This window comes from Podarcis melisellensis (assembly GCF_964234715.1).
Source record: "Podarcis melisellensis genome assembly, chromosome: 9".
In the NCBI taxonomy this organism is placed as follows: domain Eukaryota; kingdom Metazoa; phylum Chordata; class Lepidosauria; order Squamata; family Lacertidae; genus Podarcis; species Podarcis melisellensis.
The window spans coordinates 77,079,835-77,093,967 of record NC_138541.1 but is presented as its reverse complement, the minus strand read 5'-3'; the positions used below and the strand labels follow the sequence as shown (position 1 = coordinate 77,093,967).

The following is a 14,133-nucleotide window of genomic DNA, read 5'->3' as shown; positions in this document are numbered from 1 at the left end:
GTCATTAAGAAAAATCCATAAACATCTAAGAACTGTGTTAGCTAATTCATTAATGGTGCCTGACTACCAGCTCAGCTCTAAAGTGCTGCTTTTAATGATATGCAAACTCAAGACTTGTCAATATCCGTTCCATGCACAAATTCAATTATCCCATTTTCATTAACTTGGACTTGTCTGAAATAGCTTGGCATGAAATTTGGAGTAAGGTTCCAATCTTCCCTGCACGGCCAAGTGCAAAAGATCTTAACTATGGTTATCAGGTTATCAGCTTTGCTTATGCATGAGCACATCAGCGGATGAGGAGGTTTTCATGCTTGCTGTAGCTGCACCTATTTGACTTGACAATTCCCCTATCTTGGTGTGGGCAGCCAGGAAAGGGGCAGGGCTGTGGTTATAGAGCGCGCTTCCAAGCACAGAACGGTAGGTTCAGGGCCCTGCTGGCAACCCACGGCTCCTGGCTGCATCTGTCAGAATCCAGGCTGTCTTATTTTGCAAGGAGTCTGTGCAAAGCTGCCCAGCTGCTTCTGTCTCCGGCAGGCTCTGTTGCCGAGTGGAGAGGATGCTGGAGCTGCTCCTGCCAGTGGCTCTTTTCCCTTTCCTTAAAGGTGAGTGACTGTGGACGGCTAGGGGAGAGGACTGCGGGTGGGGGAATTGCAAAGGGTAGAAAACACTTATTGGATTTCAATAGAACCTGAAGTTGGGTTTGGGAATCCGTAATGTAAGATTCTTTTTCATTCTGGAGGGTTGTGCAGCTGGATTATTCTTTTTTTATCTCTCCTTTGAAAAAGCAAAATGGTTGATTGGGAAGGCCATACATTTCTCATAATTTCCCAGGGGAATGTGTTGTGTGTGTTTCAGTTTGACAATGTGGTAAGGCCAGAAATGGTGACATCCTCACCCTGCAGAATATATGGGAGAGAAGTGACTTAACCTCTGACGAACTCAGCCTTTAAGCTTGTTTTGGGAGCAGGGAGGGTGGGGTCATCTTTAGCAGAGAGGTGGGTGTTGGAAAGAGGGAAAACTCAAGAGGAGAACAAGCCAACTAGGAGAGGCGGGAGGCGAGAGAACAAAGAAGCCGTATGAAAACTTCATATTTATGCCAAGGAAATCATACATGAAAATAAGAGCTGGATTTTTTAAAATAAAAAATCTAAAATGCTAATGTTCCAGGTTGTCTCACTTAAGAGGTTATCTCTGAAGGACTTAAAGTTATATATAAATTAACTCAGAAGTAGTAATTTCCTTCTTTTTGCAAGGAAATATCACTTTCCCAAGCAAACCAATGAAATATTTTAAACCTTGTACAGCACTGAATGTTACATGTCTGCAATATGTAAAATGCACCTGAGGATAAAAATTCATGCTGTTTTTGTTGACCAGTTGGGAACATGTCTGTTTTCCTGTCTCCTGGAATATATACAAGGAGTGAAACTCTCTCCAAACAAATGTAGTACGAGCTTTCAAATTTCTGTTCTGCTGTTGAGTAGCTGTTGATTGAGAGGATATGTGGCAGGTTTTCACAAAGGCAAGATTTTGAAGCAAAACATTAGATGTGCAAAAATAGATGGCTTTCAAAGCAGAGGTTATAGGCAACCCACCCATTCCTAGGATGGCCTGTTAAATCCACAGGTCTGTCCAACCATAAATAAATTGTGCTTTGTTACTTGGTTGACTGAACATAGAATCACAACCAAATTGCACGTGCTCAGAGGAGCACAACCACCTTTGCAAATGCGAGTCCGGAGTCTGCATTGCATTTTGAGCAGCTTCTAAATTGTGTTGGTTTGAAGAGAGAGCAAAACGAAGCGTGCCCCTCTTTTTCTCTAATCCAAGATGGTAGCAAACATTGTTGTACCTCTGTAAGTCTGCTTTGATCTACCGTCTTTGCACAGCCGATTATGTTCCTCTGCATTTCTGCTCATGTTTCAAATGTGGGGAATTTGTTTTAAGAGGTTCTGTTGCCATTTCTATCAGCAGTGCACCCTTGGCTAGAAACGTTTCAAAATATTTTAAACAAATCATAGTGAGCAATACGAAATGGTTAGAACACATAGCAGAAATTTTAACAGTGGTGTGAACATAATGCAAAATCCATGACCCCCCCCCATGCACTTTGGAACAGCAGTTCATGGGGCAAAGGGGCTGTTGCAGAGGAAAACCAGCCACATCCCTGTGCTCAGAAGCAATCTGTGCATGCTCACGCACGGCCCCCGGCCACAAAACAAGGTTGATCAGTTCTACCATCAGGACATCATTTACACATGTCGCAAGCATTTTGATCAATCTTTTGTTTTAGCCTTAATAGAAAATATTCAGTATAGAGCATTTGAACTCCGGGGGGGGGGGAGTATATATATATTTCTTTTGAGGGGGCGATGCTGCAGATATTTCTTTAGTTTCCTCCATGAATTGCTTTCATTTATGACTGTAAACCCCAGGATACTAACGTGATCTTACCTCACTCACACTTTTCTTTTGGTAGGAAGGAGTCTCCTCTACTAAAATAAATAAGCCAGTGCCCATCTGCACAGGTGCATGGTTTTAACTGCAGAGATTTTAGGGGGGAAATTAAAACAGTAGCAGTAGTTCTGAGTTTTTAAATAGCGAGTGGCTGAGAATATGTATCTAGAATTAATTTTGGTAGTAGAGCATCTTCAGTATTGAGAAGCAACCACTGTATTTTTATAACCTTAGAATTGTAGTTGGAAGAGACTCTGCAGGAATACGCAGCTGTATTTTGTTCATGCTGTATGAATTAATGCAGTTAGTTGTAGTTAATTATAATGGATTTCTGTGAATTGTGTCAAATGTTAATTCATCATGGCATACTCAAGCATGCTTTAATCACTTTATAAAATAAAAATACCCCCCCCCCTCAAGAAACATCAACTCTTGGACAAACATGGGCTGTGTCCAATGATTCTCATTACATCCCCACTAAAAGGCACATTTTAGCTTACAGAATGCAATTCAGCAAAGTTGCTTTTGTGAGGTCAGTAGCTGTTGACAATATTCGGAACAAGTAAATCAACAGCACTTAATGATTTAATTTAGGAAAGGAAAGGAAAGGAAAGGAAAGGAAAGGAAAGGAAAGGAAAGGAAAGGAAAGGAAAGGAAAGGAAAGGGGAAACTCTACAAACTCAGCTTTAATGTTTCCAAACTCATTGCATCCTCACTGCTGGCTAGATATACGCATTATACTGCTTAAACACACCACATCCAATGCCATTCTCCTGTAACTGCATGGGCACCAAGTAAATTAAATTGGGTATCTCTCCATCTAAATAATAAATCCCAGGCTACTTTCTCTGGTTAGCTGCCTGTCTTCTGTGTCTATGGAGTTTGTTGGTGGAGGAGGAGGCACACTAATAAGGGCAGTTGCAGAAGGGTCATGGTTTGTTATTTAATTTTTTCACCAGAAATCATAGAATTGTGGAGTTGGAAGGTGACGCCAAGGGTCATCTAGTCCAACCCCCTGCAATGCAGAAATTCGAGCTAGAGAATCCCTGGCAGACAGACACCCAACCTCTGTTTAAAAACCTTCAATGCAAGAGAGCCCAGCACCTTCAGAGGTAGACCGTTCCACCATAGACCATTTCCTCCACAACTAAGCCTTTGGGCTTTCACTATCTGGGACCTTTGAGAAGTGGGTCGGAAGTTTTCAATGTATTTATTTTCCCCTTGGTTTTTATATCTATGGAGGTTGCCTGTGTGGTTAGTTGCCTGCAAGTTGCCCTGGGCACGATACAGAGACTAGCAAATTCAATTAATAATGATGGTGATGATGTCAGTTCCATCCCTTTGTTCTGTCCCCTTCTCGGACAGAGGAAGAGACAGGGGTAAAGGAAGCACTTTGCATGCAGAATGTCCCAGCTCCAATCCCCAGCATTTTCAGTTGCAAGGATGCTCTGTCCTGCCACCAAATGCGTTTCTGGAAGCTGCAGGAGTGAGGGCTCTTGCACCTGAATTCTGCTTGGAATCTGGCTGGCCACCACGAGGACAGGGTGCTGGACTGGAGAGGGTCCCATGGCTCTTCACAGGTTCTTATATTCTTAAGGTTCTGTAGGTGATTATGGGAAGGACTCTGCTAGGGTTGCCCCAAAATCAACACTTCCAATATGGGCTGCCATATACCTGGGTTTCCCTGGACATTTTTAACCGACTTTTGAAAATTCCGCCCAGATGCCATTTTCGATGGGTGAATCCCAGCTCTGTCCTAGCAATTCCAGACGTATGGCAGCCCTACTCTGACCGAGCCGAGAATGTTTCAGAAATCCAGGCCAAAATGTTGTGAGGTTTGTATGTGCTCCAACCCTGCCCTCTTTTAGACTGCCATTGTTTCGAAGCTGAACACCGACTCTACAATGAGCTATTTGCCAATTACAACAACATCATCAGGCCTGTGGAGAATGTGTCTGACCCGGTCATGATTTCGTTCGAGGTGTCCCTATCGCAACTCGTAAAGGTGGTGAGTAGACTGCGAGAGAAGCCTTGATGCCTTCCGGTTGTTTCCAGACTTTTACAGCTGACGGGCAGACTGGGAGCCAGTGTGGTATAGTGGTTAGAGTCCTGGAGCGTGGAAGACCCAGATTCAGATCCCCATCTTGGCCATGAAGGGTAACTTTGGGCCAGTCACTGTATCTCAGTCTCGCCTACTTCACAGGGACATTGTGGGGTGAAATGGGAAGAGGCAGTAACAAATAAATAAACCACCCAGAGGGCACTGGGTTGGCAAAAGCTGGACCAGAGACTGTTATTTTTTGTCCCAGTTCAGTTGCTGAAATAATCCGTTTGTGTCATATTGCCACTCAAGTCTGGAAGTCAAAAATTCTGGTGAATGGATGGGATGTGAACTGCAAAACGGGTTCAGGGGGGAGCCCAGCCTCTTTCCACTGGCCCAGCGTTCTTTTTGGGTGGGGATAGTACAGAAGCTGTGAACAGGGGCAGGAGGGGGGAGACTTGGCTGGAGTTCTACTCAGATCATATGATATAACCTATTTTGAAACAACTGCACTGGACACCAGTTCATTTTCGAGCCCTTTTCAAGGTACTCACTCTGGTGCTCAAAGCCCTAAACAACTCAGGCCCCAAATACCTGAAAGCCTCTCCCTTCCCTTTAAACCCTCAGGTACTGGGATCAGCAGAGGGGGCCCTCCTGGTAGTTCCTTCCTCCTCAGGGTTATTTTAGGGAGTGGGGGGTCTTCTCCGTGGTGGCCCCCAAGCTGTGTATGCCCCACAGAGGGTCACCTGGTGCCTTCCCTTGCTTTTGACACTTGAGGTCTGTGTTTTTAGGATCCACCTTATTTTTATGGCTGTAAGTTGTTTTTTTAAAAAAATGTTTTTAATGTTGTGTTTTAATGTTTCAACCTGCCTTGGAGTGAAGAGTGGATTATTATTAATAATAGTCATAGTAATAACTGACCTGAAAGTGAAGGAACCCATCTCTGCCATTTCCCCCCGGGTTGCAGAGCAACCCTCCAGCCAGCTCAAGAAAAATGGCTGAGCCCCTCTCCATCCCCAGAGACTTCCAGGCGGACGACAAAACCAAAGCATTGTTGAATTACACTGGGAATGTAACTTGGATGAGGGGTTTCAAACCCAGCTATGACTTTTCTTTTCCCAGGATGAAGTGAACCAGATTATGGAGACTAATTTATGGCTGAGACATGTAAGTAACACCCCCCCCCAAAAAAAGCCCGCCCCTACCACAGAAGGAACGCTTTAGGATTTTTGTAAAAAAAACAACAACCAAAAAGCATTGGAAGTATTTTCAGATATATATGTAGATTGCACACATATATATGTAGATTGTACATAAAGGTAAAGGTAAAGGTACCCCTGCCCGTACGGGCCAGTCTTGCCAGACTCTGGGGTTGTGCGCCCATCTCACTCAAGAGGCCAGGGGCCAGCGCTGTCTGGAGACACTTCCGGGTCACGTGGCCAGCGTGACATCGCTGCTCTGGCGAGCCAGAGCCGCACACGGAAACGCCGTTTACCTTCCCGCTGGTAAGCGGTCCCTATTTATCTACTTGCACCCGGAGGTGCTTTCGAACTGCTAGGTTGGCAGACGCTGGGACCGAGCAGCGGGAGCGCACCCCGCAGCAGGGATTCGAACCGCCGACCTTTCGATCGGCAAGCCCTAGGCGCTGAGGCTTTTACCCACAGTGCCACCCGCGTCCCAGATTGTACATAGCTTCCCCCAAAGCAACCTGGGAACTGTAGTGTTAAGGGTGCTGAAAATTGTATCTGAGTGTCCTATATTGGGGGGATAGCTGGGGAAGGGGAAGAGATAGGAAGTGCAGTACATGCAGACATACATGATGACGATACACCTGTGTGTTCAAGGAACCCATTGAAGAAGGAAACCCCGAAGGCTACAGCCCGAGTCAGAAACAGGAAACACCTTTTATGCTCTTCTGCCACCTAGTGGTTGTCTGTCTTGTTGGCATTAAATAAATCATAACAGCATCCTGGGGAATGAAGAAATCCCACAGAAAAGGTGTGAGGAATTCAGAGATCTCATTGGGTGCCCTCCCCTTTGAGAAAACAGAAAATGGAGAGCAAATCATAAACTATAGACCCCCCCCCCGTTTTATAACATCATCCAGGGGTGCCATATTTCAAAAAGTGAAAATCCAGACACAAGACATTGAGCTCCCCCCGCCCATCTACTTTTAAGGAAATTCGCCAAAATCTACACTTCTGACATGGGTTGCATCCAGATTTTCCCAGACATTCAAGCGATTTCCGTTTCTGACAGCCGAATCCTGGCAATGTCCAGGAAATTCCGGACATATGGCAACCCTACATTATGAGGCAGATTTAGCCAGCCACTGAAAAATGTGGGGCTTTTGATCGCTCAAGGTGACCCATCATTCCTTGCATTTCTGATGTTTACCCTGCGAATGCTTTTCTTAGGCAGCCAAAACAGCACCACCCTTGCAGAAGGGGAAATTAACAGGGGAATGAGGGGGGGCGTGTTGTGAGGTTTGCAGATGTACAAAAAGACATTCCCACGGCTTATCAGGGATGGAATGTTGGGTGTGTTTGTGCAGAAGGGAGAAAAAGCTCACATCCACACCACATTCAAAGAACATGGCTTCCCCCAAAGCATCCTGAGAACTGTAGTTTGATAAGGGTGTTGGGGATCATAGCTCTGCAAGGGATAAACTATGCTTCCCAGCATGATAGATAGACAGATAGAAGATAGATAGATAGATGATAGATAGATGATAGATAGATAGATAGATAGATAGATAGATAGATAGATAGATAGATATAGAGATAGATAGATGATAGATAGATAGATAGATATAGATAGATAGATATAGAGATAGATAGATGATAGATAGATATAGATAGATAGATAGATAGATAGATAGATAGATAGATAGATAGATAGATAGATAGATAGATAGATATAGATAGATGATAGATGATAGATAGATAGATAGATAGATAGATAGATAGATAGATAGATAGATAGATAGATGATAGATAGATAGAGATATAGATAGATAGATGATAGATAGATAGATAGATAGATAGATAGATAGATAGATGGATGAGCACTTTGGGTCTAATTTTAGTGTTGTTTTTACATTTGATTTTCACATTTCTTTTTTTTCTTCTGGTTTTCTTCTGTAAGTTGTATTGAGACACATAAACACACTAAATGAATGAATGAATAAAATGAATGAATGAATAAGCTATAATAGGAAGTTGTGGGAATATTCTAAAATACCGCTTGATTTCTCTTCTTCTTCGTTGATTAGATGTGGAACGATTACAAACTGAAATGGAATCCAGAGAAGTATGGAGGTGTTCAGTTTATTCGAGTGCCATCACAGAAGATCTGGAAGCCAGATATTGTGCTATATAACAAGTAAGATTATACAGTCTAGTCTATTCTTAAAAGATTACTTTATGTTTTAGCATCTTTCCCTTTCCAAAGGTGTAGTAAAATCTATGGTATGGAAGCTGTGTCCCACCAGGATGGCCACTGGGTGGAGGAACTTGTAGTCCACCATCAACTAGAGCAGGCATAGGCAAACTCCGGCCCTCCAGATATTTTTTGAGACTACAATTCCCATCATCCCTGACCACTGGTCCTGTTAGCTAGGATCATGGGAGTTGTAGTTCCAAAACATCTGAAGGGCCAGAGTTTGCCGATGCCTGATCTAGAGAACCACAGATTCGCAGTCTCTGGTTTACACTGAACATCTGGCACTGGTTTAGACAGAGTAACATCATTGGTCTCTTGCCAGCCCAGTACTCTGACTAGGAGTGGCTCATTACCCAAGACCCACATCACCAGAGACCCAAGAGCATCCACAAGCAAAACACGGGTTCTTATACCAAGGCACAGCACTCTCCCTGTTAAATGCCCATTTGGAAAGGGAGGAATCCCCATATAACCTGCTCATGCTATTTCTCAAAAGAGTAAATGCATCCTTAAACAAAGAACCATAGAGTTGGAAGGGACCCCAAGAGTCATTTGGTCCAACCGCTTGCAGTACAGGAATCTCAGCTCAAGCATCCAGGACAGATGGCCATGTGACCTCTGCTTATACACCTCCAAGGAAGGAGAGTCCACCACCTTCCAAGGGAATTTGCTCCGCTGTGGAACAGCCCTCAACCTCCCAAAGTTCTTCCTAATGTTTAGTTGGACTCTCTTGTCAGTTGAATCAATTGGTTTGGGTCCGAACCTCCAGAGCAGCAGAAATCAAGCTTGCTCCCTCTTCTACGCAACAGCCTTTTAGATGTTTGAAGATGGCTATCATATCCCTCTCATTCTCATCTTCTCCAGGCTAAACGTTCCCAACTCTCTCAACCATTCCTCATCAGGCAAGATTTCCTGACCAAGCCTTGGTATCACCTTTTCTCCTTCATGAAGTAATTTTGTGCACCACCACCCCTTTTGCAATTTCTTGCCATTTCACAAAGCTCAGTGATCATCAGACTTTCCAGGGACCATAACACAGGATATCTGACTCAACTAAGTCACAATCACACAAGGGCCACTAGAAGGGCTTCACTACAAGCTGCTTGCAAAAGTCAAAATCAGAAGCGGCAAAGTGATCATCTGAATCCACTCCCTTGCTAGCTTTTTCTTCTTATATTGGACAAATCCAACCCACATCAGACTTTCTTGTCTCAGTAGTGTGTCTGTGTTATGGACTGGCACAACCTAAGCAGTCCAGACATAGAGAGGTTGGATGGTCGTCTGTCATGGTTGCTTTAGTTGTAACTCCAGCATTGCAGGGGGCTTGACTGCATGACTCTTGGCATCCCTTCCAACTCTAGGATTCCTGTAGGTGAATCTCAATGCCCCCCTTTCCCTAACATGGTGTTTCTCTAAGATGGTGTCTTCTACTGAACTGAAGAAATGAAATGTGCAATAAACTTGGAACAGAATATGGCAGAGGTAGCATTACATTTCTAATCTGGTAGCTTCCAGTAACAGTAAAGAACAATACAGTTGACACTCAGGTTGCGAACGTGATCCATGTGGGATGCACGTTTGCAACCCACAGTGGCGCGTCTGCGCACATGCAGGTTGCAATTCTGCGCATGCGCAAAGCACGATTTAGCACTTCTGCGCAACCACCGAAACCCGGAAGTAACCCATTCCGGTACTTCCAGGTTTCGGCGGTCCGCAACCTGAAGCATCTGCAACCCGAGGTATGACTGCAATTGCTACATTGGGGCACTAATTGAATCCCATCAATATACATTAGGAGGCATCAAGAAAGAGGCTGTGCGTACCCCGTGCAGAACAGCCATCCCTCCAGGGCAGCGTTTCCCAAACATCTGATAGATATGATGCTAATTATGTTCAAGTGATTCACTGTATTGTTGTGTTTTTAAAAAGTAAATTGCTGCAGGACCAAAGATGCTGCCTGCAAGGAGGCGACCTTTGGCCCCTGCTTCAGTTCCAACAAGAGTCTGAAGACACTGCATGCAGTGGGAGGAACACAGTTCCAGAGGGTGGGGGGTGAATGCAGTGCAGTTTAATAATTTCTGAAACAATGTGAGAGCTGAAACACAGCCAACCTTCGCATTAAAAATTATCCAAATTTTGCAATATAGTTCTTCAGCCAAATGAGAGGTGCAAAAATGCACATGCTAGGGTGAAGTGTGTGTTAAAATGCATTAGTGAATATAACACTCAACAATGCATTATATTAGGGACAATTGCTTTGCAAATTAGGAGAAATTCACACAACTTTTGGGTCTGTTGTTTCCCCCCCTCCCTAGTGCTGTTGGAGACTTCCAGGTGGACGACAAAACCAAAGCACTGCTGAATTATACGGGGAATGTGACTTGGATGCCACCAGCTATTTTTAAGAGCTCATGTAAAATAGACGTGACATACTTTCCATTTGACTACCAGAACTGCACCATGAAGTTTGGCTCCTGGTCCTACGACAAAGCCGAGATTGACCTGGTTCTCGTTGGCTCCACTATGAACCTCAAGGACTATTGGGAGAGCGGAGAGTGGGCCATCATTAAGGCACCAGGCTACAAACATGACATCAAGTACAACTGCTGTGAAGCCGTGTATACAGATATCACCTATTCCCTTTATATCAGGCGGCTGCCCTTATTTTACACCATCAATATGATCATCCCATGCCTCTTGATCTCCTTCTTAACCGTGTTGGTGTTTTATCTGCCTTCCGACTGTGGTGAGAAAGTGACGCTGTGCATCTCGGTCCTTTTGTCCTTGACTGTTTTCCTACTGGTGATAACAGAGACCATTCCTTCAACCTCTCTAGTGATTCCACTGATTGGGGAGTACCTCCTCTTCACCATGATATTTGTCACTCTCTCCATAGTCATTACGGTGTTTGTGCTCAATGTACACTACAGGACACCAAGGACGCACACCATGCCTGAGTGGGTGAAAACCATCTTCCTGAACTTTCTCCCCAGGATCATGTTCATGACCAGGCCCACCAGTGAATCAGATGACGGTGGGCAGGACTCAAAGCCGTCCTACAACACGGAGCTCTCTCACTTGGACTGCTTTGGCGGCACAGAGACCAGGTGCCACAAAGACAGCCTCCCGTGCCAAGAAACGACCTGTGTTTGCTACCAACACCAACATATAAAATATGTCAAGGTGAACAGCAACCTGACCCAGAGCTCCAGTTCTGAATCTGTAGATGCTCTGCTTTCATCTTTGGTAGTATCGCCAGAAATGAGAGATGCGGTCGAGAGCATTAAATACATTGCAGAAAATATGAGAATGCAAAATGAAGCCAAGGAGGTATGGGCAAACTTTATTAATTATTCAAGCTACATGCACCACACTTTAAATCGGGGCTAGGGAACCTTTGACCCTCCATATCAGCCTTTCTCAACCTTGGATCCTCAGATGTTGTTGGCCTACAACTGCCATCATCCCTAGCTAGCAGGACCAGTGGTCAGGGATGATGGGGGTCATAGTCCATTAGCATGGTTCCCAAGTCATGGTGCAGAGCAGGGCACCCTGTGTACCCAGGGAACAAAACATCAGACTGCAGGGGTAAGGAACCACAGGAAGCTATCTTGTACCAGGTCAAACTATTTGTTCACCTAGCCCAGTACTATTTCCCCCATCCTCACCGTTTCAGATTCTGGGCTCCCTTATCACTTGCAACTCAGTCCACCACACGCATGGAGTTCACTGTCACAAGATGTACTGACTTGGATGACACACTACTTACTACTTACTCATTGTAGTAGTAATACTACTTACTGTGTATTACGTACAGTAAGAACATAGGAAGAGCTTGCTGGATCAAGCCCATCTAGCCCACTATCCTGTTCTCACAGTGGCTGACCAGATGCTTCTGGAAACCTGCAAGCAGGACCCGGGCCCAAGAGCCCTCTCCCTCCTGTGGGTTCCAGCAACTGGGATCCAGAAGAGGCAGAGCACAGCCATCCTGGCTAAAGCCATCCATAGCCCTCTCCCCCATGAATTTGTCCAATCCTCCTTTAAAGCCTTCACTGCCTCTTGTGGGAGCAGAAGTTCATAGCTGAACTTCTTCTCTGTCCTGAATCTTCCAACATTCAGCTTTGTTAGATGTCAGGTTTGAGTGTTGTGAGGGAGAGAACATTTCCTGCCCCCTTCCTCCATGTCACACATACTTGAAACACTTCTATCATGTTGCCTCTTGCTCAGCTTTTCCTCCCATAAGGCAGCTGCTCCATTCTCTTGAAGCTTTTGGCTGCTCTTTTCTGAACCTTTTCAGGCTGATGGTCCTGGTGAGGAAACACTGCAATACCAGTTCAGCCATGGAGTGAATTCACATGGTGGATTTTGTTATATCAAATCACAAATACTGTATGGAACTTTCATACTACCACAATAGGTTTATAAAAGTTGTACCTGAATTGATAAAAAAATATTTTTATTTTCCAGACTCAAGATGACTGGAAATACGTCGCCATGGTCATTGATCGCATTTTCCTGTGGGTATTTATTCTTGTGTGCATTCTGGGGACAGCAGGACTGTTCTTGCAACCGCTAATGATTGGAGATGAAGTATAGGCGATATTCCCCTGTAAAAAAATCTATTTCCTGTTTGCTGTCCAAACGTCTTACCTGCTCTCTCTTTATGTTAAAGTAATTATTCCTATGTCTTTCAGTAGTGGAGCAAAGATGCTTAAACATTAGGCGAGATTCAGCCACCTTCCATTTAAATATAAAAATACTAATGATTTGTGTAACACTGTTATGAAGTACTGTATAAGACTGGAAAATTTTAATTTCTAGGAAGACTGCCAGTTTTCCTCTTATATTCACTCCTAGAAGAAAATGAGATCTGAGTGGGTGTCAAGAGCCTCAAAGTAACGCAGTTCTACACAAGTGGGAAAAGTTTGTTCTATTGCCCTAAGCCAACCAAAGATATTGCAATAGCTTTAACAATGTAGATCACTGCCACAACTCTCGCCATATCATTGATGGTGTGTCAAGAGTGAAGTCCTCCTCTCTAAATACACTAGGACACTGGGTCACTATGAAATCAATTCCTCAACTCAAAAAGGAAGGATATCTTCACACACACACACAGCTAATTTATGGAAGTCCTGGCCATAGGATGCGATACACACATCTATAGGGAAGCCAATAAAAATAACAAAACACCAGGCAGCTGCCTTTCTTCACTGCGTCTCTCGTGGCAGGAAAAACCAGAACTTGAAACACAGGACATGAGGTCCTACGAGGCTGAAGTTATTCGCTAACTAAGATATAGTCCTCGTGGCTTCTGAGCTCGCCAGAAAATGAGGAAAAGCAAATATCTTGTTTCTTTTTAAACCTACCGAAACTCCTTTCATTTCCCAAGTCAGGCATCCACAACTTCAGGTCATTTGAACAGGTGGAACATGGCAAGCCATGAATGACACACACAGATGAGAAACAGAACCAAACCTATGTGCACTTTCAGTCGGACTTGCTTTTCTTACTTCCACACCGTTGAGTTCAGGCACTGCAAAGTGAAAAGAGCCATATCAAGCAAACTGAGGACACTCAGAAGAGCTGTTAGCCATTGATAAAATGAGGGTCTTACTATTCAGGGGCAGCATACCTTTGCTGACCAGAACAGGGGGCAGCCATCTCCATGATGCCTTGCCTGTGAGCTTCACGGGGATGCCTGGCTGTACAAGATGGAACAAGGCAATTCACCTGTTCTTAGCTGTTGCTGTTTTTACATTCATCTGGCAAATAACTGCAAACAAATCCTGCTATGTAGCATAAGATGTGTGCAAAGAGGGATTATTGTTTAGGCAAGATGGTGGATTAGTCAGCTAGCACCTGAAAGACTTTTCCGTTACCAGACCTAAAACATTGCAGACACAGCAAGACCTCTTCCACATTTCTGTTTGCCTTGCTTTTCCCTGGGAAAACATTTATGCTTTACCGCTGAACTGGAAAAAAAGAAGATACAGTGGTACCTTGGTTTAAGAACAGCCCTGTTTATGAACTATTCATTTTATGAACTCTGCAAAACCGGCAGTAGTGTCCCGGTTTGCGAACTTTACCTCAGTCTAAGAACGGAAGCCGAACGGTGCAAGGGCACCGGCAGCGGGAGGCCTCATTAGGGAAAGCGCACCTCGGTTTAAGAACGGTTTCGGTTTAAG

The 14,133-nt window shown here is 44.3% G+C and overlaps 1 protein-coding gene across 2 annotated transcripts; it reads left to right on the top strand.

The window, feature by feature from the left end:
• Positions 1-293: 293 nt before the first annotated feature.
• CHRNA3 (cholinergic receptor nicotinic alpha 3 subunit) lies at positions 294-13,394 on the top strand. Of its 2 annotated transcripts, none has more exons than XM_081925862.1 (6): positions 294-605; positions 4,329-4,465; positions 5,624-5,668; positions 7,776-7,885; positions 10,261-11,275; positions 12,413-13,394. In XM_081925862.1, exons 1-6 carry the CDS (start codon positions 560-562, stop codon positions 12,539-12,541), a joined length of 1,482 nt encoding a protein of 493 aa, XP_081781988.1. In that variant the 5' UTR covers positions 294-559; the 3' UTR covers positions 12,542-13,394. The 2 variants fall into 2 exon arrangements, with proteins under 2 accessions (XP_081781988.1, XP_081781987.1); XM_081925861.1 differs by having other exon boundaries at positions 4,329-4,468.
• The last annotated feature ends 739 nt before the right edge of the window (positions 13,395-14,133 follow it).

Excerpts from the sequence above, each read along its gene's own strand:
- CHRNA3 (XM_081925861.1), top strand. The coding sequence starts at position 560 with ATGCTGGAGCTGCTCCTGCCAGTGGCTCTTTTCCCTTTCCTTAAAG. Across the intron at positions 4,469-5,623 it reads TATCGCAACTCGTAAAGGTG|GATGAAGTGAACCAGATTAT; the intron begins GTGAGTAGACTG and ends TTCTTTTCCCAG. Across the intron at positions 7,886-10,260 it reads GATATTGTGCTATATAACAA|TGCTGTTGGAGACTTCCAGG; the intron begins GTAAGATTATAC and ends CCCCCTCCCTAG.